The 27,620-nt window shown below is 40.2% G+C and overlaps 1 protein-coding gene across 3 annotated transcripts in view; it reads right to left on the bottom strand.

Moving 5' to 3' along the window:
* The window catches only part of UBE2F (ubiquitin conjugating enzyme E2 F (putative)), a 91,336-nt gene that overhangs the window by 46,516 nt on the left and 17,200 nt on the right, over positions 1-27,620 (bottom strand). For all 3 annotated transcript variants that reach the window (XM_074144854.1, XM_074144853.1, XM_074144855.1), the window contains 3 exons: positions 19,761-19,828; positions 9,564-9,634; positions 3,451-3,508 (listed from right to left, as the gene is read on the bottom strand). In XM_074144854.1, coding sequence (XP_074000955.1) covers positions 3,451-3,508; positions 9,564-9,634; positions 19,761-19,828 — 197 coding nt within the window. The remainder of the gene's footprint in view (positions 1-3,450; positions 3,509-9,563; positions 9,635-19,760; positions 19,829-27,620) is intronic.

Below are 27,620 nucleotides of genomic sequence, written 5' to 3'. Positions count from 1 at the left end.
AATTTAAATGCTTCAAGATTCTACCCATTCAATACTAAAGAAAGTCTTAAAAAGGTCACAGCAGTTTGTTTTGAAGGATTTTTCATGTAAGAGCTCTGCTGCCACCACAAGGATACAGAAGATGAGACAATCTAAAGCTTCTAAAGTCATCGAAAAGGTTACGCACGTAACATGAATGCATGCGGTAGTATACAGCAGAATTGGCTTGTGCATGTGGCTTTTTGAGGTTTTGTGTTATCTATTTGAATGGCTTTACTAATGCACTCAGAATGGCTGCATCAGTAATACCTATCAATTTTTGTCACAGATCACGGAATTGTCAGAGTTGGAAGGGAGCTCTAGAGATCATCTAGTCCAAACCCCCTGCTGAAGCGGGATTTCCTATAGCACATCACTCAGGACTGCATCAAGGCAGGTCTTGAAGATCTCCAGAGAAGGGGACTCCATGACCTCCCCATTCTCAAATTAAATTTTAGCAGTGTCTCAGAGTGCCTTAGTGGAGAAATTTGGGTACTACTCCTCCAAAAAAGCCGGCTGCCTTCAATATTATTTGATGAGTGGAGTACAGAATACTGACTTTCAAGTCCATCATTGCCTAAGACCAGATTACTATCTATAACGCTAATGCGCAAATTCACACAATATTTTGCTTGTAGAGATGAGCGGGTTCTCCCAACCATGGCATCCAAGTGTTAGAAACAAAGGATGAGTAGATGCAGGTGGCACGTTAAAAAGATAAAAGTAACCTGGGTCACATCTCATGGTTCTTGTTTGCTACTGGTCATTCACTGTTTCATATAGTTCTGTGGTCTATTGTTAGCACACACCTACCACAATTATTAATGCACGTTGATAAGTAACTAGACTGTGTGGCCACACTGTTGATAAACCAACACAATTCCGTATTTTCCATCTCAAAAGCATGTGTAGCCTGGAATCCAAGCACTTGGACACTAATCAAGCTTCAAAACAAATAGGAAGGCATGCCTGAAGCTTCACAGGTGACAGTCAGCCGAAGATCAGGCTGTCAGGAACCCTGCCCCTGACCAAGACCCAGCTTTCCCATGTTTATTTCTCCTTTCAAAGAGCACACTTGGAATGGATGAAGAATAACTTCAACAAAGAACAGACTACCTCCAGATGCTAGTTACCATCCAAGTACAATATGTATCCCAAGCATAAACACTGTTTGGCCAGTAGCGCTTGCAGCTTACCAACAGCCCCAATGGCCATTTCTGCTCAAATTTTTTTTTTAAGGTCCTTTTGTACTAGAGGAACAGTGTCACAACAGTGTTTCTACAGAGGCACAACTTGGAAGTTAAGACCAACGTGTGGTACTTATTTTTTGTGATGACACTTCAAATCACATGAAGTGATTGAACAAATGAACAATGAACAATTGAACAATGACAAGTGAGAGAACACTCACTGAAACTGCACATTTATTTAAAATGGAGACTGAAGACAAAAAGGAATGGAAACTTTGCAATTTGGGGTGGGTTTATTTTTTTGAAAGCTATAAAATGTGAGCTTGCAATTGTGGTGATTCAATCCTCATGAGGAAAAAAAAAACACCAAACAAAATCCAAAGGGGATGCTGGATTTTATTTTTTTCTTTTTAAAGTTAAGCTACTTTCTCCTTTTCCCTTGCTCAGTCTTTCACTTCAACACCCATAGACACAGTTCCTGGCTTTTTTTTTGGGGGGGGGGGGGGGGGGTTGTGGAGTTTTTTTCCCCCCCCTCTAACTGATTGAACGTAAAAACACCCTAAAATGCTTCATAATACTGAGTAACTTAAGCCTCCTGGTAGTTAAGATCCCAGGATATTTAATCTATGAAATTAATTACATGCTGTTAGCAAACTGATGCAAGAATAAAATGAAAAAGGAGATTAAATACACATCTTCATCATCACTGAGGATAGGAAGTTAAGTACATGTAACATCAATGGTTATTCCCAGCCATAGTCTTAACATACAGCCATGGTTTAATCTCTAGAAAAAAGATACCATGAAGAAAGCTACAAGAGCAGATAAAAATACGTGTATGTTCTTGTCCAGCTGCAATATCGATGTACTAATTTTCTAAAGTCTGAAGTTTAAAACTTGGAGTCCAAAAACTTTCTCTGGGAATGAAATTCAGGGACAGACACAGGACCAGTTAACTTAATTACACAGTCAGTGTCTTGATTTAACCTAATATGAAAACAGAAACATGAAAGCAAACCAAAACTGTACTAGCTGATGAAAAAAATATAGGGACAGGGTGTGTAAGAACACACACACTGATTCTACTTCACTTTCCAGAAAATCAGATGCTCATTAAGAGATTTTAACACATGAAGAAAGTCACAGATCTCATTCACAGTGCCAACGAGGAAATCAAGTATAAGATAAAACTCATTTTCAGTTTGCCTTTTGAAACGAAACAAACATCTGACATGTATACCCTTTAACTACGTAACGTAGCCAACATTCTTTAAGAACCAATTCTGGCACGGCTCCTGGTGAAAGCAAAAGGGAAATTATTGCTCAGTGCTCTGCAAGACTCTTCTGGCAGCAAGGTCATGTAAAAGTAAATGGACAACCAACCGCTTCCCATAGCAAGACAAGAGCAGTCATACACTGAAGTGCATGTAGTTCATGGCAATCTCCCTAGGAGTATTTTATACAAGCGCCATGACTCTCAATGTGTTAACACTGCCCAGCGGTGGTGGGACCAACCTCTGAAGTCATTCTGCAATCACAGTGGTACAACTACCAGCCATTTCACAGGGGCCAGATTTCACTCACATTTTAATGACTCGGGTAAAATGACATTTGAGGCAGTTAGTTCCCTACTGGAATGACTAAAAGTCAGTATTGCTTTATGCAATACCTAAGAGCAGACGCGTTGACCCCCTTGGAATACTTGCAATGGAACAGAATTCAAAACAGTGCAGTAACTACACCCCGATTCTGTTCCATATAGTGTTTCTCCCAAGTGCATCTTGCCTTTTGCTTTTCCAAGTTCCTCAGCTTGGGGAACGGGGGTCACGGGGACACAGGGACCAACTATTGCTTTATCAGGAATGTTAATACAATGGAAATTACAAGGGTTATGGATTACTGGTTGGTCCTGCTCGCATCATGTTCTTGTATTTGTTGTCCGGGTCAACAAAAATCAGATCAATCCTACCGAGCATGGTTTCTCAGGGTTGTCTGCAATCATACCATTCTACAAAACCTTTTATCAGTCAAAACAGTCTTTGTGCAGCTATGCTAAAACTAGCAAACATATCTAGAGTCAGTTAGCGCTATAGTTTTTTCAGTGTTGTCACCAACATTTGCTGAAAGACACAAAACTCAGTTGTTCGTAGAGCAAACCACATTATCTGTCTCTTTCCAAGTCCATAAAAGTATTTTAAAAGACGTATCTAGCCAAATGTATGTATCTAAAAGAAAATAGTACCTTTAATGTTCTAGTTGGAGCCCAGCCAGTGCCATCAATTGAGTGTTCTCTCAATAAACTGGAAAAGAGACACACATATATTACACAGTGCAACTTCTAGTTAAACAAACTTTGTCAGAAATCTTCTCAGAAAACATTAAGAACTTAGCAAGTAATTGAAACACAAGAATTACCTCTTGCACTCTATCTAGGTACTGGGATTTTAAAGCACAAGAATTGGCATGTCTTCCTAGAATTACATTATATATAACGTCATTACAGATCACCCGATCTGAGCTCAACCTTTGTCAAAAAATCTGAATTATTTTCATCATACAAAATAAGTATGACAGATACCCTTGTGAGACAGTCTCACCGTTGAACCTCTGTTTTCCCCTGAGCACACAGACACATATGCTCCAGTTTAGAACATGTTCAATCTTTGATGAAGATACAGGCTTGCAGAAAGACCCATCTCTCACCGAATCTGGCACAATTCAATCCAAAAAAAAGGGTATTTTTGGTGGGACTAGCAAAAAAGAGGATTATCATCCTCTCTTCTGTGAATGGACTTCAGGTTCTTAGAGGCAGGGATAGGAAAGTGAAATAGTTTGGGTCTGTCTGGTGAGGAACTTTCTACAGCAGCTGTGACATAAGCAGATGCATCTCAAGGCTCTGGGACACAGCGCAGGAAAGCCTAGGGGCAGACTCTTACAGTAAGTGAGCTATATTGCACGCAGAATATTTTAAGGCTTTACAAATTCGACACCATACAAACCCAACTGGAAATCACTATGAAGACTACTCTGGGCAAGAGAGATCGCTTACAGGAAGGAAGTGTTCCTTATAAACTATAATACACGCTCCTGAATTTTAATACAAAAATATATGAAAATTAATATACATAATTAAGATACAGACTTTCCTATACACATACTGTACAGGAATTTTACGTGACCTGCATATTATGCTGCATATTAAGTCAAGTGAAACTGCCAATATATTAATAAGTTGAAAACATTAAGGTGTATTCAGTTGGTTAGACATTCCTGGACCTTTCAAGTCAAAACATCAGTTGTTATGAGAAGTGAAAATACAGGAGACCAGAGCATAACAGAGATGAGCTGAAGTCTTGCTCACATTTGTAAAAGCAAAAGCACTAATCTGAATGAGAAAGGAAGCGTCTGGAAGACTCCTTGAAGCATCATTTCACAATCGTGTGTCTGCTTCTTAACAGAGGAAATCTCAAACTGAAAATTCATACAGCAAAGTAGCAGAGCATAAAAATTCATCACCATCACCTTCTACTACTGAAACGACAGGGTTAAAGCAAAATAGTCTTAAGATATTAGGTTTTACCAACTTTCAGGATGACATGGATTAAGTTATTTTCAAATTACAGTAGATGACTGGACCATGTAAGCTATCCATATAGTTATTTATTGAATGTGCCAAGATTTCAGTCCAAGGAAATATACTATGACTAGCATTACTCCTCGTTCAATGTAGAGAGGCTAGGAACAGGATGATCATACTGGACAAGACTATTCCATCTTGACCGTGTTGCTAGTCTCATTTCTGTGCCTTAAAAAAGATAAAATATGTCATTACCACTGGCAAAGCTCAAAACTAATTTAAAGAACATTAAAAATAGCACCTCGTGGCTGTGATTTTTGTTCATATTACAAAACTAAAAGCAAAAACGCTGCTGAAGAGGCAAGAGCCAGGATTTTCAGGTTTTGAGCAAATAAAGGACTTTTTGGCTTGCTGTCTGTTCCTTATAAAATTACGCTACAGTACTCCCCCTTGCCTCTTCATATACCTCACTGTGAATGTAAGAGCGAGGAATAAGTTAACACACAAAAAAATGCAAAAAACATCAACTGACAGAGCTCAAAGTCCCTGACCATATCAATTGAGCCTCATTAACACCCTTCCAGCTTCCCAAAGCCTCAGATCTCTCTTGGCAGATCTCCAGCTGAGGAAATCATCAGCCAAGACTTGAGAGGAGACACTCATACCTCTCATAGAGCTCTGGCAGAAAAGCAATGAAGACAGACAAGTGTATCTTTGCCTAATATTTCTCATTTGCTGACATAACTCATTTTTAGACCAGCATCCCTCTTCCTTCCTACAGATTTGGAATGATCATTACGCACCCAATCAAAACTTTTCACCGGACAGGAAGTCTCATGCTCTCCACAGGGATCACCTAGATATAACTGCCAGACGTTCTGGAGGTCTAAGTGGTGATCTGCCCTCAGAGCACCATATACACAAACAGCAGAATGAAAACTTAAATGAGTAGAAATACACCAGGAAATAGTTTAGTGGATGAACAAACATCTGCATGTAGCTTCTGTTCAAAGATCTGTCATCCACAGGATCCTGCTGTCATAGAGGAGCTGGGCTACTAGAAGTTCTCAAATGGCACAACCAGCAGAATTATTCTTGCCCACTCGATGCTTCAAGAGGTTGCCTTTGATGAGCTTCCAGATACACCACAGAAGCCATATGTTCTACCAGGGTTTCAGGACAGCTGATGGGCAGGAAAACCTGTTTACTTGAAGTGACTGTTCTAAAATAGCCAGGAGTGCCTGAAAGCTCATCTAGTATTTATTATTTAGATTGAATAAAAATTCAGAAGCTTCCCTTGCGATGCTTGAGAACGAATTTGCAAAAATAAAGAGAGGGGTAAACTAACTGTACCATTTCTGCAGCATTTCAGATTACTAAAGCTGGCGAGCGCATGCCTTGGGGAAGAGGCGGCAGGGCTGACAGGATGAGGAATGCTGTGGCACGAGCAGGAGTCTGTCAGGCAAGGAACTTCACTAGGAATGGGGAAGGACAGTAGAACACTTTCCATTTGCTTTGTCTTCAGCTGTAGAGGATCTAAGAAAAGCCATGCGGGTCCTCAACCATGCCTTAACATCTGGTGCTTGTATCTAGGGAGACCTCCCAGAACATGATTTCAAATCCTTATGTCCGAGTTCCTACGGGAAGACTGCAAAAATCACTATTTTTGAAGCTATAGTAACCAAAACAGCCACTGATGTGACCAGCCAGCTGCTCAGCTTTCATTTCCACAAATATCTTCTCATTCTGTTTTTTCTTCTTAAATACACAGCATCCTAGAGACCTTGCAAAAACATCTACTGAACTGGGAATTACATGGCTTAATACTTTCTGGATGTCCAGCTGAGATGATTTACAGCTTAAGTGACTAAGAATTACTTGTAATGGGGAGATCAGACCAGGAGAAAAGTCTGCTTTATGTAAAGATCTCAGATGAACACATTTATCAACATAAAATGTCAGCGGCAACAAAACTTTTGCCTTCCTTTTACCAACAGAAAGTATCATTCAAGGTAAGTTTGAATTGAAAATCCACTTCAGAAACCCTCCACTGGCAGTGACACATTACAGGGGTTATTCTCTTGCTCGCCTCCCAATGCCCACCTCCCTGCTCAACCCAGCTCCGCCAGTCCAACCATTCTGGAGGCCATGCTATAGACTGGACAACCAGAGCAATTGGTGTAAATAATCTTTCTAAAGTGCTTTTTGTTTCTACATTGCCACAGCTGAGAAGATTGGGAACAGCACTAGGAAAGAGAAACAAGTAATCAACTTAAATCAGTTTTTAAACTGGCAAAATTGCAACACTGAGCTATACTAGTTCAAACGCTTCTCCATTTAGAAGCCTTTAACATTGCATCATGAAGTGACCAAATCTTAACTAGCAACACCTACTGAAGAAATGACACATCCAACAAGACTGACCACCTCAACATATAGCAGAATAGCAGTGAAACTGCTGAGTGATTCTAAAAAGTGGTTCTAAAAGCTTATGCGGTCAAGGAGGGAAAAAAAAAGAACACCTGAGAGATCACATCAATGCAGGGGCAGGGGGGGAAGCAGTCAGTGGCATGCGTTACACATCGTCAAGAAGGTGGTCGAGTGGTGTATGTAGTAAGCAAGCATATCCGCTCTAGGTATCATGATGTTTTCTATCCATATGTGTGGCAGAGAAAACACCCACAAGTATTGTCCAGACCTAATTAATATGGTCCATTATTAATATAGTTAGGAGTAACTGCAATCCATAAAGCACAGAGAAACAACACTTTTCCTGCCCAAAACTATTATACTTGACCACAAATAAAATAATTTGCTACGTTTTAATTCAGAGATGATTATCAAACCAACACATACCATAGCGTGAGGTATGTTTAGTAAAAGACAGTTGGGAAAAGTACTGATAAGGAATTTTTTTCTGCTTTTAAAAATAACTGAAGCTATTCTAATGTAAAGACTCTTGTATAAGTTGATTGCAGGTACTATATATAGAGTGCATTCTCCATTATAACAGGCATAAAGCAATCTAAGTTATTTTAGTTTTTCCATCTAAACGGTAAGACATCTCAAAGGTTTCATATGCTGAAGTGCCCAACAACGAAATAATGCTGGCGTTTCAGTGCAGGTGTTGAAAAAAAAAAAAGGCTTCATGAAGTAGAATTATGATGTTTCAACACTATGTTCATCTTTCACAATTAACACCATTTAAAGACAAGAAACAGTGAAATATCCTCAAGAACATGAAGAGGCTTTATTTAACCTCAGAAGATGTAGTACTGCAGTTAGAGCTTAAACTTTTGGCTGTTGTTTGGTGTCTAGCATTTCTTGTTCCCTGGTTCCAGACAGCTCACTTATTCATTCCTTTACTCACACTATTTGACGAAAAGCGTCAAAGCTTTCTCCACTGACTAAGCTGCAAGGACTCTGGTGGAATTTTAAACTGTTAAAACATGATCCTTAAATCAGTCTCCCTACTGTCAAGTGACAAGTTCAGCTGTGTAAAATGCAACAATACTAGGATGCTCTGAGAAACACTACAGGGCTGGCAAATTTGCTAAAAGTAGAAATATGTATTTGTTAAAAACCACCTTTTAAATCCTCCAATCCCAAAGTGAGGTAAAATCTATGGATGCTACCCATTGCTGCCTGTACTCCTGGTGCAGTAGTCTGGCACTAGCGAGCACCAGAAACATGCTACAGCCTCCTCAAGCTGGTTTCTATCACCCTTTTATGATATGAGATTCTGAGAAGCATGAAGCAGACCACTGTGCTCTGTGCAGCACAGAGATGGGCTTTTCAGCTCCTTAGCTGTTATCAGCTGATGAACCTGACCTGCCTATGAAGCATGACAGATAACCCTGCGAAAACTTCTTTTTCACCAGGACCTTGAACACAACATTAAAGCAATTTTCAAATCTAGAGGAAAAATTTTGTTGTTTTTTTTCTCTAAGCACTACTATCCCACAAATGGTAGCAACTGTTTTGGATTTTCAGAACAGCTTTCAATCTCACTTATTTTCATTTCTTCTGCTTCATCTATTTTTTTCTTTTATGTCCCATTAACTTGAAAAATGACAGTCATGCTTCTCACTTCCATTCATATTTGGTTTCTGGCCGATTTCACCATCAGGTACTCATCATGAAACACTGAAATTACAAAGTTTCAGAAACTGATTTTGAAGAGGAAACATTTACTATCAAGCAAAACCACCTAGCAACATAAGCCTCTCACTTTGATAAAGTTTTTGGGCTTCATATTTGGACTTAGACTCCTGCAAATCTGTTTTGTTATAACTGGCACACGTCTCTTATAGCGGATATTAAATGTTAAAATAAACAAATGGCAAATATAGAAGAGTTACTGACAAAGTTTAAGGAACACTTTTTCCTTCCTTTTTGAAATATAAATGGTTTTCAAGCACTTAACATACTCAGGCATTAAAACAAGTAAACCCTTAAGCCCTCTCAGGGCCTGAGGACTATTCACCTATAGAGGGAGGAAAAAAAACAACTAAGTTTTGTTTAGGTTGGAGTTTACTTTTTACCCAAAGTAGAACAAAATGTTGTCTTAACCTGAAGAGTTAAGACTTACAGAGAGCTCTACACAGCCTCTAACACACGGCAAGAAAAATATTTTCTGTAGTTCCAGGTTCCTAAGCATCACTTGCCATTGATTTGCAGAATCTGCTGAAAAAGATATTGGCATGAAAATTACATGCAATGTTTTATTCACACAGAAAAACCTCCAAGGTTAAAAAGAAACAGAATGCTGTTGCTACCTTAGGCAGATTTCTCCCGTCTCTGTAATGTTCGGATGCCAGATTCTTGTCAAGCATTTTACCTTTGGAGGCTGCCAGGAAAGAAAACAAATTACAATGTTATCCTTTAAAATAAAACCGTATCACTGTTACACAAGTCACAGCAAAGGCAAATGTATTCGGTATTCACAGCCTATGTTTGTATGTTACTGATAACATAACCTACAGCTTTCTCTTCCCCTTTACATTCTCTCAACTCTTTACAAAAGCTGAGCTGGTTAGAAAAATCTAACTTTAAAGAAAGCCAAAAAAATTTATTCTCTTATCCTGTTTACTTCACAGAAAATAAAACATTCTATGTCATTCGCTTTCTTAACACTTAACCGGTAACACAATTTAAACCAGAAAACTACTACGTGTTTTCCCCCCAAGGCTTATACAAGTCAGCGGTTTGTTAAACACTAGCAGAGGCTGCGATGGTAACAACTACATCAAAAGAACAGCTTCTTTTAAACACAGACCTTCCTGTTCACAATTGAATAGGAAGTATCAAAAGAAGCATCAAAAGGGCGCATCATACCCAAAGTTAAGACACTAACATGAAAAGCCACCAAACTTATTTTCAGGCAAGATCTCCAGATCTCTGAATTCCATAGTGGGTTTTGAAATACGGATTCTTAAAATACAGCCTCATTTTTCTCTAGTTTTGTGAAGTAAATAAAGAGCAGGTCATAAAAATTCCAGTAGCTTAGCAACAACACGTCGTTCCATCCATGCTCTCCAAATTACAATTTGCAGCTTTCAATCAAGCAGTTGATTTCTTATAGTAAGTGTACTGGAATACATCAGCACAGACCAGTACCTTTCATATCTTCAATTAAATCACATACTATAGATGTGAAGCTATTTTCCTCCACTGCTTCCCATGAAGTCTTCAGTCAAGAGACAAAATAGCTCAAACAGCTGTATTTGCATAGCGGCATGATGTGTTTTGTCTCATCGCTTTGTTCTCAATTAGCTTTTTAGTAAAATATTTTTTTAACTAAGACTCTTTGGAGAAGAGGTAAGAAAATATACATGGTGCTGAACTACCAATAATATATCTTTCCAGCACTAAAAGAAGAAACACCTATCACTCTAACACATCTGCCATTTATAATGCAGATGTTGGCCTTTCTCCACTCTCGTTTCATGTTTGTCCAATAACTCAAGGGACACTGACTGTCCCAGTGCTGGGTAACAGCATTACTGAAAATGAAGTGGCACGCAGAAAACAGTCTCAAACTTTTTACCTTCAAAACAAATGTTCCTCTAAGAAGTTTTCTAACAGCACAGTTTTTCATTAGCTAAACCTTCACATTGTTTTGAAATATTATGTCTAGCTCTTAAGAAAGGGAAAGCAGCAGCATTTATTCCATGCCGGTAGATCAAGATAAAAGAGTACATTTTTACTATATGCACCTTCAAACAGGGATTATGTTGATGAGGGGAAAAAAGTAAGCTTTATACAAACTAAATCTTTAAAAAGAAAAAAATCCCCAAATCCTCACAATAAGAACGAACGAACTGGTGTCTCATTTTTTGTACTTTGGAAACAAAAGAACTCTTTTCACCTTCCATCAAAGTATTTTCCATTGCTAAAAATTAGAAAAACCCTTTCCTGACAAGTTTTCTCTCTTTTCTTCTTTCTTTGTTAGATAGACATGACAACTGCAGCACTACCATAAAATTCATCTTCAGACAAAATTCCTCCTTCAAGCTTGTTCCAAGTCACCTTTGAGTCTTCCTTTAACCAGTAAATCCACACAAGATTTCTTCGAGGTGATGTTTCACTTGAATACCTCCAACCATCTCCAGGTGGTAAGTGTGACACTTTGCACAACCAAGCTTACAAAATCCATTTATTTCATTGCTCTAACTCATCCTTTGCCTCAGATACCGAAAGCTGCAGAGGTAGATCCAGCCTCAGTTGGAGGCCACAGCAGTGAACAAATTGATTTTCTTCTCCATTTGAAAGCAGCCACTTATCTTTTGGGATCTCTCATTAGTTTTGATAATGGAAATTGTCTTGACTTTCATATCCGTTCTCAGTCCGCTTCAACAGATCAGTGAATACATATAGATGGTACAAGAAAGTGTTGCAAGCATTTGAGAACTACGCATATACCAACTTCAGTTTTGGTAGAACTTTCGCAGAACAAGCCTCAGATAAAATTTGTCTCATTATTAGCTGCATTTTTAAAGAAATCTCTCCCCTCCATTATTCTCATCAAATGAGAGATTGAATATAAAGTGCTAATCAATAAATGAACTTATTAAAAATTTCAGATCTTGATCAATTTGGCATTCTAACATGATATGTGTACTAATACAGATATGTTTTATCTGTCCTGTAACTGTAGTTTTTTTGCTTTACGACCTTTTCTCTAGAGAAGGGAAGGAGTTCCTTGCAGAAATTTGGAACCAATGTTCTTTGCAATGTCTTCTCTAGACCCTATAGTCCCAAAGCATTCTTGTAAACTGCCCCGCAACTACGACTCCAGTGGTTTGTTTTTTTTATAGTTTCCCCAAAACAGGCATTAACAGGAATACAGATTTCAGAGACCAAGCTACAAGGTAGCCTTCTTGCCATTCTGCCCTACCAGCTCCTGAAGAACTTCTTGAGATCAGCCGAAACTGAACACCAAAGACAGCTAAACACATAGTACAGAGAAACGAGACATAGAAAACTAAGCCACATTGCCCTGTGTTTTCAATGGAATGGATTACCCAGCTTGACAATTGGAAGAAGAGCTGCCTTACAGTAGGAGTGGGCCTTGACAAAAGAACAGCCCAAGGTGTGCACTGCAGGTCTCCTTGCTTCCTTGCACCACCTCAAAATTTCCATATGGAGGCATGACAGAGCATGAGGCCAATTCCCATTTCATCGATTCTGATCCAAGGCCTGTATAAAGCAGGATCACCCAAGAGGTGGATGGAAACCCCTTAATTGTGACATCTGATCCTTCAGGAATCAAATATCTTTCAATTGCTTGCTGTTTCCACAACTAACATATTGGCCAGAAAAAGGACTAAGATTAGGAGCTCTGCTTTTAAATTCCCAGCTTTTGACCACTGCCTAAGGCACCTCATGTCATAAAAACCTTGCTATTCTGGAGAGTCTCTAGGACTGTCTACTCTGACAACATGATATATCAGAACCACAGGAGCTGCAGACAAGGCCCAGCCTGCGGTGACAGACCGTTTAGATTTACATGAGTGTTAAACCACATCTGTACTATTAATCAGGCTCAATTCTCTAATGCACCAGGTCCCCAGTCTTGTAGCACCCATTACTGCATCAGCTGCACCTCAAGACAGGAGAGTTTGTTTGCTTGTTTTTTAAATCAACACACACACCCCCCATTAGATTACTTTTTATCATTATAATTATAATTTTTTTTTTTAATAATATTTGTTCCCATCTCCCACTGACCTCTATTTCTGGGCAGCTGGTCAACCGAAGAAACAGTGCTTGGGGAAAAGATGCTGCAGAGACAGAGGTCAGGCAGCAGCACTTGGCACAAAAGGCATTCGCTGTGTACACCATTTAATGTTTTGCTTGCTGTTTCCTGGCTTCTGCAGGTTTTGTAAGCACAAACACTAACAAACGTCTGTTTGCTTTACACAAAAGCTTACGAATGTGCAGCCTGTTTCCTAACAAGAATAATATTTTACAAATGCCAAGTGACAGGCTTACCAACAGATTTTAGTATTTCTAACAGTATGGTAGTTTGAGAAGACACAACAAAATTAACTAATTCTGCTCCAGTTTACTTCTCGTGATCCCTCTGCAACATCTGTATCAGTACCAACTGCTTTCTGTTACAACACAATATCCCATCACCATCAAAGAGAGCCGCCCACAGGCTATCTGGTAGGTAATATATTACGCTTAACTAAGTCTTTCCTTCACTCTGTACACTTGCTAAGGATATAAAGAGCAGTACATTTGGAAAGCGTGAGACGTATTAAAGGCAGTTTCATGCACGGATGGGTATAGAAGCAGGGATCAGCCATTTTTCTTCCCAAATATCATGAAATATGAAGTGTTTTGAACTGCGGAGCAGGTACAACCCACACTCCCTGCCTGGAACAAGAAGGAGCCCTCATATACTAAGTAGAGACTGACATGCCTTTTAGTACTTGAGCAGTTATCTTTACAGAAAAATTGAGGAAAAAAATATTTGAAATTTTTAAAAGCAATTCAGAACAAACAAAATTAAGTGCTGGTCTTCTAAAGACTTTTAATGTCCTAAAATAAAGAAAAATAATTACATATCACTATCTTTACTTTTCTCACTATCACCTCCAACTCTAGAGGAAAAGAGGACTCAGGATTATTTTTTTTTTTTTTCTTCTTTTTGTACTCAGGACATGGACAGTACCTTATGGGAAGAACTACATTCAGTCCAGAAGACACCAAAGGCTCAAGCCTACTGGTTCCATTTATGTTGTGCCCCTAAAACAGTGCTATAAAAAAGTCATCAAGAATATCTTCGTCATGAAAGAGTTTGGATCTGAGCAGAGGATTCTGCAGATGCAATGCCAGATTCTCCCAAGGCTCCAAAAAGCAGCAAGCCTGAATCAGATGCTTTCAAAAAGGAAAAAAGTCGAGGTGCACAAATTCCTTTTGGAAGACATTTTTGGGACATGTATGAGATGATGTCCTCCTTTCATGACGCCTTGTACTCTGACCGTCCATGGAAAGCACAGGCCTTTCCATTCACGACCATGTTTATACGCTTGTGTCCTTGGGAGCATGACCACCTCCACTTCCTTCACTAGGGCTGCAGGAAGCATCAACTGACTGTTTGCTCAGAGGTCACAGAAAAAGGATGAACAGAATTCGCCCTCCTTGCCCCATTTCCAACATGGGAGTTTAACAAGTGAGCAATAACTTTTAACATTAAGAGTTCTTTGTAGTAGTTTCACACTAACAGTGAAAAATATTTTTATATTTAAAGATAAAGATCCCAGGTCTGCCTTAATCAGGTAGAAAGAAATTTAACTGAGAACACTAGAGAGAGAGAATAAATATTAAAACATAAAGATGACAGCAGTCAAGTCCTCATTAGTGTACTAACAACCAACTCAAAAAGACTACTTGAGACCTCTTGGGTTGTTGCCTTCGCAGAGCAGCAGTGTAGGAGAAATATCACTTACATACCACAGGTACCATCAGGTCCATTTCATATGATTATTTCTTGGTTCAGCACCAATCAACACCAATACTTGCTCAATTGCAATATTAAATCAGCAACAATGGAAATGTAATCATTGAGACTAGCCAACGTGACAAAGCACAATTGTAGAACTTGGAAGAGTTCCCATCTTTGGGAAACACACTGCTTTAGGGAAAGCCCACGGTGAGCTCTCTTGCCTCTCTTCAACTTTTCTGTAAAGCACAGAGTGAAACACAGCCCATCAGCCTGCAGGAGTGGGGTGATGCATATTACTACTAGCACTGCAGCACAGATCTATCTGAACCATCCTCGTGCCTCCACTAACCGATTAAAAACAGGAAACCTTTCAATTCTCAAGCTCAGATGCTTCTAAAATTATCCACATTTCCAACAGCTTAAATAGGTTCAGCTAATTACAGATACAGTGGAAGAACCCTTACAATATTCTATTGCCTCACAGATAATCATAATAAACGCTTCCAATACTCAATACATCAACTCCATGGTACAGAAGTCTGATTGAACCCTAAGCAGCTGTGTGTTGGTTCAAAAGCAGGAGGCAGCACTTCACAGTAGTGCCAAAGCATCCATGCTGCAAAGCATCCCTCCCATATTTTTTAGGCTCTTGAATTTTTGGTGCTAAGGAAGTTTATAGCCCAGGTACCAAAAGTCAGTGTACATCCTAGTCAGTCACGCCTAAAACACGAGGATACATTACCTCTCTGTATTCGCAGACCCAGTACTTTCCAAACGAGCCTCCAATGCTTTACTCCCCGGGCAGAGTAGTATGCCATGGCTGCAGCCCACAACGCAAAATCTTCCAAGTTTTTCCTCTTTAATTATATATTCTTACACTCTTCCACTACGCCACCAGCCTACATATTGCTTCTTTTCCCAGACTAGAAGCTGAATGCTTGCTTATGAGGAATGAAGGGCAAAAAAAGAAGAATTCCCCAGAGGAGCAGCAAACATGGAAAATTTTAGGAACAGCATGCTACAGAAATTAAAGGATGCTGTTACAGAAACTATACTATAAATTATGCATTTTGTAGCTTTAAAAAACATCTGGGTTTAGCCTTTCTGCAAGCTAAAAAGATTAGGTAGAAAATGGATGTGTGCTCTGAAACAGGGCTATAATGACTTGCCAGTCTTGTTCGGTATTTTTACTTCCAATACAAATATGGTCAGCACTACTGCAAGGAGCTTGATGCAGATGTACAATATCGCAACCCTGCTTATGGGCTGACAGAGCGCTGCCAGGTCTGAAGAGCTCTATTAAAAATACTGCCATCACTTGTTTCAGTCTTACTCTGCCTGGCAGAAAACAAACCATGGCCTCAGCATAATTATCTCAATATTTGTGAACATACACATTTTCATTAACAACCTGACCATAATCCAACATTTAACCTATTGCATTTTTTTCTAAATTGCACATAGGCAAACTTTTTACTTTTGTATCGAATGAGAGGTGCTCAGAATTTAAAAATCTCTAATTAACATTTGCTGTAGCTTTTCTGCCAGTGCTGAGCAGGGAACCATAACAAATCAGAAGATTTAATTATAGCAATTGGGAATCAAAAAAACGCAGATCAAAATTAACATTCAGCTCTCCTGTTAACACATAGCAAATACTTCCCTGCAGCAGTGTTGTTTAGGTGAACACCTTAAAGACAAAAATTTAAGAAATTTAAATGAGTATATATAGTGTATGTTCCCCTGTGCCCAGGATTGCCACAGTGGTTAAACTGGTGTTAGTGAAGATGACTTATAAAAATTAGACACTATAGAACACGACAGGGTTTCCCCCCTTTACACTGAAGGCCATGTTTCTCAGGTGTGCAACGGCACGGTTTATTTAAGTTAGAACAAGGATGTAGTCAACCTTAAATGACCACCTTTGTTTTTGTAGTGTGTACGTAACCACACACAAGCTAGTAAGGGTGGCCTGTATTATAGTATGAAATTTTTTGGTGAGGTTAAGGAGAACTTTAAAAAAAAAAAAACACCACACCGAAAACCATACAACTCCAAGCACTATCTAAAACACATGTACTTAGAGAAGTATATCAATAAAGACAGCCAGGATCCCAAACACTTTGAAAAACAAACAAACAAACAACATCTTGAGCAGTTAATCCTTTACCAATATTAAGAAAGGAGAGCATGGTTATCAAAAAAAAGGAGGGGGGAAAATTCAAAGCTGTTTCAGAAATGCTATAGTCCTCCATAAGCATGCACTTTTTATAAGATACAGTGTGTGTCCCACTAGACTATAAATAAAGGAGTACTAGGAAATTTGTGAAGGTATCTTCTGAAACACAGACCCAACTCCTCCAATCTCAGAAACATAACCTTTCTACTCTACTAGCAGTGTTAATGCACTGTTCTCCAAGCTCAGCCTGGAAATTCAAGCTACTACATTCCAGACCACGGTGCCTCCTTCATATTTGTATATAAACAATGCTGTGACTGCAACTAGTACATACATATAATGCTGAATTTAGGCTTGGTGCATCTGAACACGAGCCAAAAGTCTTCTTGGAAACATTTATTCACTATCCTCCCCTATACGTTCTTCAGCCTCTCTGAAAGAAGCATTCTGAACTATCAACACCAAAAGTAAGAAAACAGACAGCAGAAGAAGGGGAAAAAGTTAGGAAAGCAAGCAAAATTGTCAAAACCATTCAATCTAAAAGAAAATGAGGCTTCCTTCTTCCTGCAATTCATATACCTAAATGCAAATATTACAACTCAATTGCTCAAATGAGTCTATCTTCCTTAAGTATCAAACTATTGGAACACAGAATGGCAAGTGTAATTCCTGAGAACCAGATATGTTTTCCATTTTTGGAGTCAATCATGTTCTTTTGACAGCTAAACTCTGAAAACAATGTCTGAAGTTATTTTTATTGTAATTGCATCTCCCCTCCCTTGCAAGGTTCTACAATTTTAGTAAAGTACAATAATGAAATACCAAAATTTCTCATGCTTGAAAAGGACAATTCGTATGGAGCTTTCTAATTCTCTACAGTAAGATACTGCAATCACTTGCAGGTTCTCTGGAAAGTTGCTTGCTTAACAACCATCGAAATTGTTATTTTTTTAAAGATACTTAAGCAAACAGCTTGCGAGACAACCAGTAGAACTGTCAGTAGTGCACTAAAGGAGGCTACTTGTCACCTATCTGTGCTTTCCACGTCCTCCACTGCACGCTCTCAAAAGGGATTAAGCATGTAAGTCCAATATCAGAACTATAAGCACCAATTTGAAAGCCCCAGAGAAACAGAAAGAAAAAACTTTTCCTTTCTGTTTACCTAATTTATTCTTTCTCTTATAGATATACCATTTTTTTGGTGAGAATAATCATTAAGTGCAGGTCTCAAGAATAACTAACAGAAGAGAATAGATGAACCTGGAACCTCCATCAGAAGGAAGACTCTCAGGTCTGAATCATCTGCGCTTCTGAGCGGCCTCTGCCAGACAGTTCACAGAATCATAGAATGGTTAGAGTTGGAAGGGACCTTAAAGATCATCGAGTTCCAACCCCCCTGCCACGGGCAGGGACATCTCCCACTAGACCAGGTTGCTCAAAGCCCCATCCAACCTGGCCTGGAACACCTCCAGGGATGATCCACGACTTCTCTGGGCAGCCTGTTCCACTGTCTCACCACCCTCAAAGTAAAGAATTTCTTCCTAATAGCTAATCAAAGTCTCCCCTCTTTCAGTTTAAAACCATTACCCCTTGTCCTATCACTCCACTCCCTGATAAAAAGTCCCTCCCCATCTCTCCTGTAGGTCCCCTTCAGGTACTGGAAGGACATTATAAGGTCTGCCTGGAGCTTTCTCTTCTCCAGGCTGAACAACCCCAGCTCTCTCAGTTGGCCTCCTGGGCTGCCAGTGCGTACTGCTAGCTCGTGTTGAGCTTCTCATCCACAAGCACCCCCAAGTCCTTCTCCTCAGGGCTGCTCTCCAGCCATTCTCCGCCCAACCTGTATTTATGCCTGGGATTGCCATGTCCCAGGTGCAGGACCCTGCACCTGGCCTGGTTGAACTTCATGAGGTTTGCATGGGCCCACCTCTCAAGCCTGTCCAGGTCCCTCTGGATGGCATCCCTTCCCTGCAGCGTGTCAACAGCACCAGTTTGGTATCATCGGCAAACTTGCTGAGGGTGCACTCTATCCCACTGTCCATGTCTCCAACAAAGATGTTAAACAGCACTGCATATACTTTATTTTCCTTTAAGAAATAATATCATTGCAGCAACAAAGGCCTTAAGGATGTTTGGTTACAAACACTGGACTGCATAAGAATAGTCAGAGAAATTATTATTCCCACTCCCTTGGACTCATGACACTTCACTAAAATTATCGTGTCCCATTTTGAACTCTCCAGCATCAGATACATTGACAAACTGGAGTAAGCCCAGCAGACAGCCACCAAGGTGGTGATGACACCAGAGCACACGCAGTTCAGGGAGAGTTGAGGGACCTGGATTTGTTCAGCCTGGAGAACAGAAGGCTGAAGGTGGGGACACTACTGTTGTATACTACTACCTAATCGGAGGGGGGTATAGAAGAGATGGAGACAGGCTTTTCTTAGAGGTGCACAGTGATAAAGCAAGAGGCAACAGACAAAATGCAAAAAGGGAAATTCTGACCTGATATAGGAAAAAAATTCACAACAAAGGTGGTTAAACATTGGAACAGAGGTCCAGAGATGTAGCGGAATCTTCATTCTAAGAGATTTTGAAACTGCAACTGTACCAAGCCTTGCACACCCAAATCCAACTTTTAATACTACTCCAACTTTGAGCAGGAGTTCAGATTACCTCCAAAAATTCCAGGAAACCAAGATTTTTCTAGAAACCTATGATATTTTAGTAATAGACAGAAGTTCCTTTCTTAGTTTCAATCCCAAATTTCTTCTGAAGTCCTATTACTTGGAAAGGAAATCTGAAATTAGAACTGTTAGATGAATGACAAATACTCACCACCATATTGTAGGCATCAGGAACTTCAATTTCAAACTGAAACTTTCCACCTTGGTAATAGCCCTCATCTAGCAAAAAAAAGAAAAACCAACAAAAATAGTTAAGTAAGACAAACTAACAGATTCTATATAATACAAAATATCTGTCATTATAAAGATTAAAATAAAGGCACAGGGTTATCATCAAATATTTAACCTAGTTACACCGTAACATTAGCTGAGTCCTGGTCCAATGAGAGTGTGAACATAGTGTCTTCACTTACTCCCAAAACCTTTACAGGAGGAATCAATTTAAGCCAGAAGAGTTAACAGCCCCAGAGCAACCATGGAAAAACCACCTTCCCGACCAGAGTATCAGGCAATATCAAGCTAGAGGGACCTTTGATTGAACTTCTCATGTCTGTATAAACAAAATTCTGTCACACAGCAGCTATATGGCACATCGTACCACAACTCCAACCCTTGAAATGAGCTGGATGCATACTTCACTTGCTAATTCCTGCTCCAGGATTTATCACATATTCTTAGGCTTGTGCTAGCAATCACGTATCATGAGTAATATGAATAACGGTGTGCAAGAGCATGCTTCGGAGTGTACTACAATAAAAGAGCAAGCTAGCTCTTTTATTGTAATTATCTTAGGATAATACATCAGTTAGGAAAATCAGCCTGCCTCTGTCACCCTCAGATTCAGTACTGAATTATTAAAACGTCTAAATCTTAAAATATGAAATCCAAAAATACCTAGTTGCATTTAACCAGGCATAATATAATAGAACAACAGTCAGCCTACAAATCTTGAGATGGCTGAGCTTGGCAGCTGAAATGATTGCAAGTGACCTAAAATGTATCTGTCTGGCATTGCCACTATTGAGTTTTTTCATTAAGAAAGGGAAACAGACAGGTACCCAGCCCACACTGGGGGTTTGGCACTCCTGAAGAATGCTCAGACTCAACCTGCCTTGAGTACATCAGGTCTCTCTATCACATGGCACAGCCATGGTAAAGGCTTGAGGGTCAGGAAGGCTGGTTACCATTGTATGACAGTATTTTTTGATACTATTTTTGAAACCAACATTGCAAAGGGAAGTCCTAGGAAACAATCCTTAGTTTGCTTTAAGCCTTTAGGTTTAAAACATTTTATTATCTAGCTTTTTCCAAAACACAAAAAGTTCTAGCTTCTCTACTATATGTCATCAAAATTCTCTTTCAAGATGGTGTCTTCTGGACCTGCTGCCTTCCCAGTCCCTACACAGATCCAGCACAACCTTTTATTTTCTCGTACCAACGAATGCACCACATCCACACGCTCAGGTTTTACTCCACGCTGTCACTCTCACCACTGTCAGCAAAAGCCTGCAGTTTCCACACTGTAATCGCTACAATCACAAGACAGCAGCTCCTTCTTCTTTGCAATCTCCTATCAGCTGACTTGTTGAAAAGGAGAGGGCATCACTCTGCTAAATAGCACAAACCTTCAGTTGTAGGGGGCAACGAGCCAACAAAAACTGATGCTGCCAAAGATCAGACTCAACTGCACACTACACCCAGCATGCCACTCCAAAAGACCTGTGCCTGCGGAACAGCAAAAGAGTTGCTGGGAAGTACATCGCAGACCGGCTTCTCCCAAGAGCCTGTGTAGACAATTGACAGGTTCAGCACGTGAACAGCATCAGGAATTTTGGACTGCAACAACAACACAGGCACAGAGTATGAAAACAGAACATGGCAGGTCTTCCCCACCCCACACAGCAACGTTTATAGCTGCTTCCACACTGAACTGCCCAGCATAAAGCTGCAAGCCTTAGCCGTTGCAAATCTCACTTTAATAACCTGTCCAGAACATATGCTTTTCAAATACATTCTCCATTTCCACTCCAATTCAATTTTGAAGTGTGTTTGATTTATGAAGTAGTCTTCTCAGGCATATTATGCTTTACCAGAAAGTAAATGCAAATGCACTGATTTTTAGGGGGGGAAAGGGGTAGAAAGCAAGATAAAAGCATTTATCTTTTGTTTTCAAATATATTGAGATAAAAATCAGTAAAGCAATCAATTTCTAAAAAATGAGATGTAAAAGGTAAGCTATACCAATACCCTTCTGATGAAACTGCTCCCTGTTAAATGTTCAAAACACTCAAAGCAAGATACTGACTGTTCCAGGAAGGAACGATTAGGGAAATGGTCCCGTATCCCCCTGGGAGTTCAAACAGCTCAAGTACCACTGAGTTACCCTGCAGAACACAGCTAACTGCACTTTAGATACCATCTGCCACATTATAATAGCTTTTTAACCAAGTGTCAGGAATCCTCACTATTTCCAAGTATAATGCCATTGTTGTAAAAACCACACTCAAAAATCTCAGGTCTTTTAGTGATCGTACTAAAACAAATAAGCAACACCATCCAGGAATTCAGCGTTTGTTATAGTGGAAGCCATGTACCTCAAAGCCTTGCACAGACCTCCCCACTGCCCTTTGGCTCACACGCACTTAATCAAGCTATCATTTCCCAATATAAACAATCACATGAAACACTCACATGTGTTTGTGCAAGGAAAAGCCTGCTGCCAGTACAGCAAGGTAAGGAGAAACACCATCGCTGTTAAATCTGCTCAGGAAGTCCAGCAGCAGAAAGTTATTTTCCTTTGCTTAATCTCAGTAGCTCCCTGATTTTGTGGAGTTGGAAGGAAGTGCACAGCAAGCTCTTCATATTCCATCCCTGCTAATATGAAATACATGCCTGTTGATGGATGTATGTACATGTGCCTTACGTCAAAGAAAATCCCAAGATTTAATGAATCCTCACTGTAATACAATTGTCCTACACACTCAAGAATGGTTCCAAGGAAGGAGAGCCTGCCAAGACTGTCATATTCCTGCCAGCCAAGCAGCAAGACTCTGCACACTGAAAATTCCAGCCTCACAGCCTCTGCAGCGTGCAGGAACATTAAGGTAGGTCCTTGACTCCCACACACAGACAGCAAGATCACTGTACCTTTGCTCAAGAAGGTGGGAAGAAAAGCTGACAGCCATTCTTCGTTTTCACTGCTCTTCCCCACCACACAGCCCTAGCTCAGGATAGCTCAGCTTCCACCCAGCCATGGAAGAAACTCCCTGTGTCCACATGCAGGATAAAATCAGACAAGGCGAGTTCAGCTGGAGGGGACAAGCCCAGCTGAGCCTCTCTCTGTATAAAACCATCACTGCAAGAAGAGTGCAGAGCATCCTGCAGGATTACTGAGATGAAAACTGGTGTGCAGAGGGGTTAAATTATCACCAGTGTCAGAAGAAGAGAAGGGGCAGGACCAGATAGTGAAAGAGCACCCCTTTTCCTTAGCAAAAACATGTTTTACATTAGCTCAAGCACTTTCTAACCACCTATTAACACCTCCACAGGCTGTAAGAGGTTCCTCAGGTATTAATTTGGTTTTCTCTTATTTGTTTTTTCTGTGTTCTGGGTAAGGCTGATAAATCTCTGGAAGACTCAGAGCACTTTACACATTGTGCTTCACACTGCAGGTCATTTCCACATACTTACATGAACAAGTCTCCCTCAAAGACAACTCAATACTCGTCACTGCCTTGCATTACAACTCATTTTATGTTTCAGGTTTACCTTGTCACCAGGTACGCTACTGGTTCTGCTAGAAAATAACCAAAGACATAGCTACCAAATCCAAAGAGTAAAGCATCTCTCCTCCACCGTTTTTTTTACAATTCTCCCTGTATGTTTGCAAATCTTTTCACTAAAGCAACGGTAAAGCACAGTACTCCTTACCAATCACCCATCGAAATTCATATCTCTGGAGGGCCTCAGTACTCAGCCACAAATCTGGCAATGCATTAACAAGATAAGCCTTCACAATGAAGTCATCTTATGGCATCTCAAGCAAGTAAAAAGGTTCTCCCACATGATTGTTTCCTTCCGCGTGTCCAACAACACCCATACAGACTGGGACAAAGACCCTCAATTTTTTAGGCATGTAACAGCGGTGGGAAAAACTGAAGTTCTGGCAAAGTCAATAATGAGGAAAGTGCTTTAAATAAAGCAGTCAAATAAAATAGCTTTAGCATGTAACTTAGGGATTTCGCCACTGACAAGACTTTTGCAGAAGTGGAATGTGTCTAAGCTTCAGTTTTCCTCCTACTGCTTAAATTTATGTCTTCAAGCTATATTAACAGAGCAAGCAGGCCTCCCACTTCAGTCTCGAGCTTCATTATCAACAACCTGACTCTAATCTTAGTTTGTATTTGTAAGGTGCTTTGATGACTAGAAGTGCTATGAAAATACTAAACTAAAATATTTTAATGCTTTGAAAGAAAATGCAAGATAATTAGGACAGGCCACAATGGATGTGCCTTTGATAGTAGCTTCTTGAATCAGCAATGTTGAAACGCTCATCCACGCTCACCGACATTTGTCATTTAGTGGCATGAAAAACACAAAACAGGCTCTTTATTAATTCCCTGAAGAGTGGGACTCTAAAATAACCACACTAACCCCAAACTACCCCAACTGCCTGGGAACTGCAGGAAAATTGCATTAACCCTACATATTCCTCCAGTTTTCTTCATGTGCCTACCTAAATTAATCTATTTTTTTTCCAGGTCATTACCATGTTTTAGTTTCAGCTTCCAATTTTGTGCTCCAAATATCAGTGCAGCAGGCAGGACCCTGCCTGTGTTATAAGCATCTATCTCCTTATTTTTCCTAGCTTTTGATCCAATATGGTACTGGTACAAAAATAAGAACAAAGGCAAGTGGTGGCATTTTCAACAACAGAACAATTGTTTCAGATGACAAAACAAAAAAGGAGCTTCAGACAGCAAAGAAAGCCAGCAGTATTTGTCTTGGGAACACACTGTTTGTCCATTGTGGCACTAAAATCTAACTCTTAAAAATTCTCTAGCGTGTGCTGCCATATATCCACTTACGGTGCACTGCAGAAAGCTATGTCATAAAGGAATAGGAACTTCTTGAGCACAAGTAATTTTTTGTCTGAAATAAGCAGTCAATCTCATCAAAATTTTCTACAAATTCACTTTCATTTAAAACTCACTGTCACCAGAATAGTTTTGTGACATTATATACTTACTAAAAAAGGTTATTTGAGAAGCACGGAGAAAGGCAGCTGAAAGTATTTCTATTTGGTAGTAAAGTTTATTTTCTTATTTGAGTTAGCCTTTTTGTGAGAACCTAAAGAAGCTTCTTTCACTGCCCTTTCAAGACCATCCACATTCGAAATGACTGCATAAAACAAAGCACCCGAGAACAGGCTTTGTCAATAACATAAGGCTAGAATGCTGATCACGAAAGACATTTAAAAAAACATATTCAGTCAGTACCTCGATGATATCCTGACAGCCACCTAATTTCAGAAACTCCCTTGGTGTAAGATTCCTTTTGAAATATGGTTACAGAATTCAAACTCTAATGTTAAGCAGAATATACGAGAACTTAAACATAAAATATGAACACAAAATAATTAGCACCCCTTTAACAGATCTGTCGTACAAGGATGCAACCTCTGTAACTGCAGAAAAGCAAACTGAGAACACTAAGAAGCGAGCCAGCAAGAACCTCTTTGCCGTGCAAACCACCAACCCTGGCTTACACACTTACTGTGTATGTCCTGACAGTGAGAACTGCCAAGGCAGCATTAGATACTCCCTGGCACCCGCGGCTGTGCTGAGCCCAGCTCTTGTTCCACAACTGGGAAGCTACAGAGATATTTGCAAAGCACTCCCTTAAGAGCCAAATGTACAAGCAGAATTTCTAGAAGTAACCAAGCCCCTCAATGCAAGAGACAGTTCCAGGCAGGAAAAAGAAAATTGGCTCTTCCTCCTGACCGTCAAGATTCATGCAACGTTGTTTAGACACTGCAAAAATAGCTGCCTCAAGATTTTGGCTCATCTGAGCCAGAAAAACCTGTGACAGCCACTTAGCTGCTTCTCTGCCATTGCCATCCCAGAGAAAACTAAGTTTTAGCATACTTTAAAGAAAAACCTCAATAATAAAAGGAAATCAGAAAGCTACAAAGATTTTCTTGTTATGTGCTATGTTCTGCCTTTAGAGAGCTACACTAAGCTGTAGCTGATCATAAGATTCTGTACCTGAATTATGCACAGCTGAAAATAGATGTTTACTTCGGTCAGACTGCAACTGCAGAGACTTCAGCTGTGCAGCTATATTTAGAGTAACAAAATGTTAATTAAGATCATCTCATTCCCAAGATCATTTCAGCAACGAGGCTAGCACAAAAACCATGCTCTGTACCCGACGACTGACTGCAACATCTTGCTGCACAGCAATTAACAGACAAAAACTGACTTTGTATTTAGACACCTTTGAAATAGTATGAAGAAGCTATCATTGCTTCACATTCAAGACATCCCTAACTCACAGGGTGATGATCTCGTAAAGCCAACTCATTCCCAAAATATAATATAGCAGCATCATACAAGCTGAAGGACATTTGGTGCAAGCAGACTAACACCAAGTAAACATGCATACATCTCCTACGCAGAATGAGAGGTTAAGAGTTCTATAACAACACTTGCATTTATTTTTGATTACACTGACCAGGGCAAGTCTTGCTAATCTTTCCATCACAAAAAGGAGTCACATGAATAGGCATATTAACAAAGACCACCCAAGATTTCCACTGCTGAGGAAGCACTACTTGATTTTGGCTAACAAGCAGCAACAGTGACATCTAGCGCCCATTTGACTTCAAGATACTGAATCATCAGAAGAATTCCTATCATCTTGTTACACATAAACCTTTATTTGTATAGGTAAGACATCAGGATAACTGCCACACTGCATCTAAATTCTGTTGTCAATAAGCATCTACAGAAAATGTGTATCTACAAGAATTGGTTGGCAGGGAGAGCCTGATCTCAGCACATCTACCTGAAACAATTCAGTGTACTGAATAACAGAATCACAGAATATTTTTGGTTGGATGGGACCTTTGAGATCATCGAGTCCAACCAACCAAAAAAACAACAAAACCAAACCACACCACAACCCACCAAAACCAAAAAACACCCCAAAAAATCCCAGAACACCAACACCAAAACCAAACCAAAACAAACACCCACAACCACACCCCACACCCACCCACAAACAGACACAAACCAACAATCTCGGGCACTAGAGCATGCCCTGAAGTGCCATGTCTACACGTTTCTGAAATACCTCCAGGGATGGCAACTCCACCACCTCCCTGGGCAGCCCATTCCAGTGCCTGACCACCCTCTCTGTAAAGTAATTCTTCCTGATGTCTAATCTAAACCTCCCCTGCCCCAGCTTCAGACCATTTCCTCTGGTCCTGTCATTATTCCCTTGGGAGAAGGGGCCAACACCCACCTCTCTGTAACCTCCTTTCAGGGAGTTGTAGAGGGCAATGAGGTCTCCCCTCAGCCTCCTCTTCTCCAAACTGAAGATGCCCAGTTCCCTCAGCCTCTCCTCCTATGACTTGTTCTCTAGACCCCTCACCAGCTTGGTGGCTCTCCTCTGGACACGCTCCAGCAGCTCAATGTCCTTGCTGTAGTGAGGGACCCAGAACTGAACACAGCACTCGAGGTGAGGCCTCACCAGTGCCCAGTACAGAGGCACCATCACTTCCCTGCTCCTGCTGGCCACGCTATTCCTGATACGGGCCAGGATGCTGTTGGCCTTCTTGGCCACCTGGGCACAGTGCTGGCTCATGTTAAGCCGTCTGTCCACCAGCACCCCCAGGTCCTTTTCTGCTGGGCAGCTCTCCAGCCACTCTTCCCCGAGCCTGTAGCTTTGCCTGGGGTTGTTGTGAACACATCAATGTTCTCATTTAAACAGCTGCACAGTCTCAAAG

The sequence above is a fragment of the Numenius arquata genome, chromosome 3 (genome assembly GCF_964106895.1).
Source record: "Numenius arquata chromosome 3, bNumArq3.hap1.1, whole genome shotgun sequence".
NCBI classification, from domain to species: Eukaryota; Metazoa; Chordata; class Aves; order Charadriiformes; family Scolopacidae; genus Numenius; species Numenius arquata.
The sequence above is the reverse complement of the archived record's forward strand: the minus strand, read 5'-3'. Positions and strand labels throughout refer to the sequence as shown.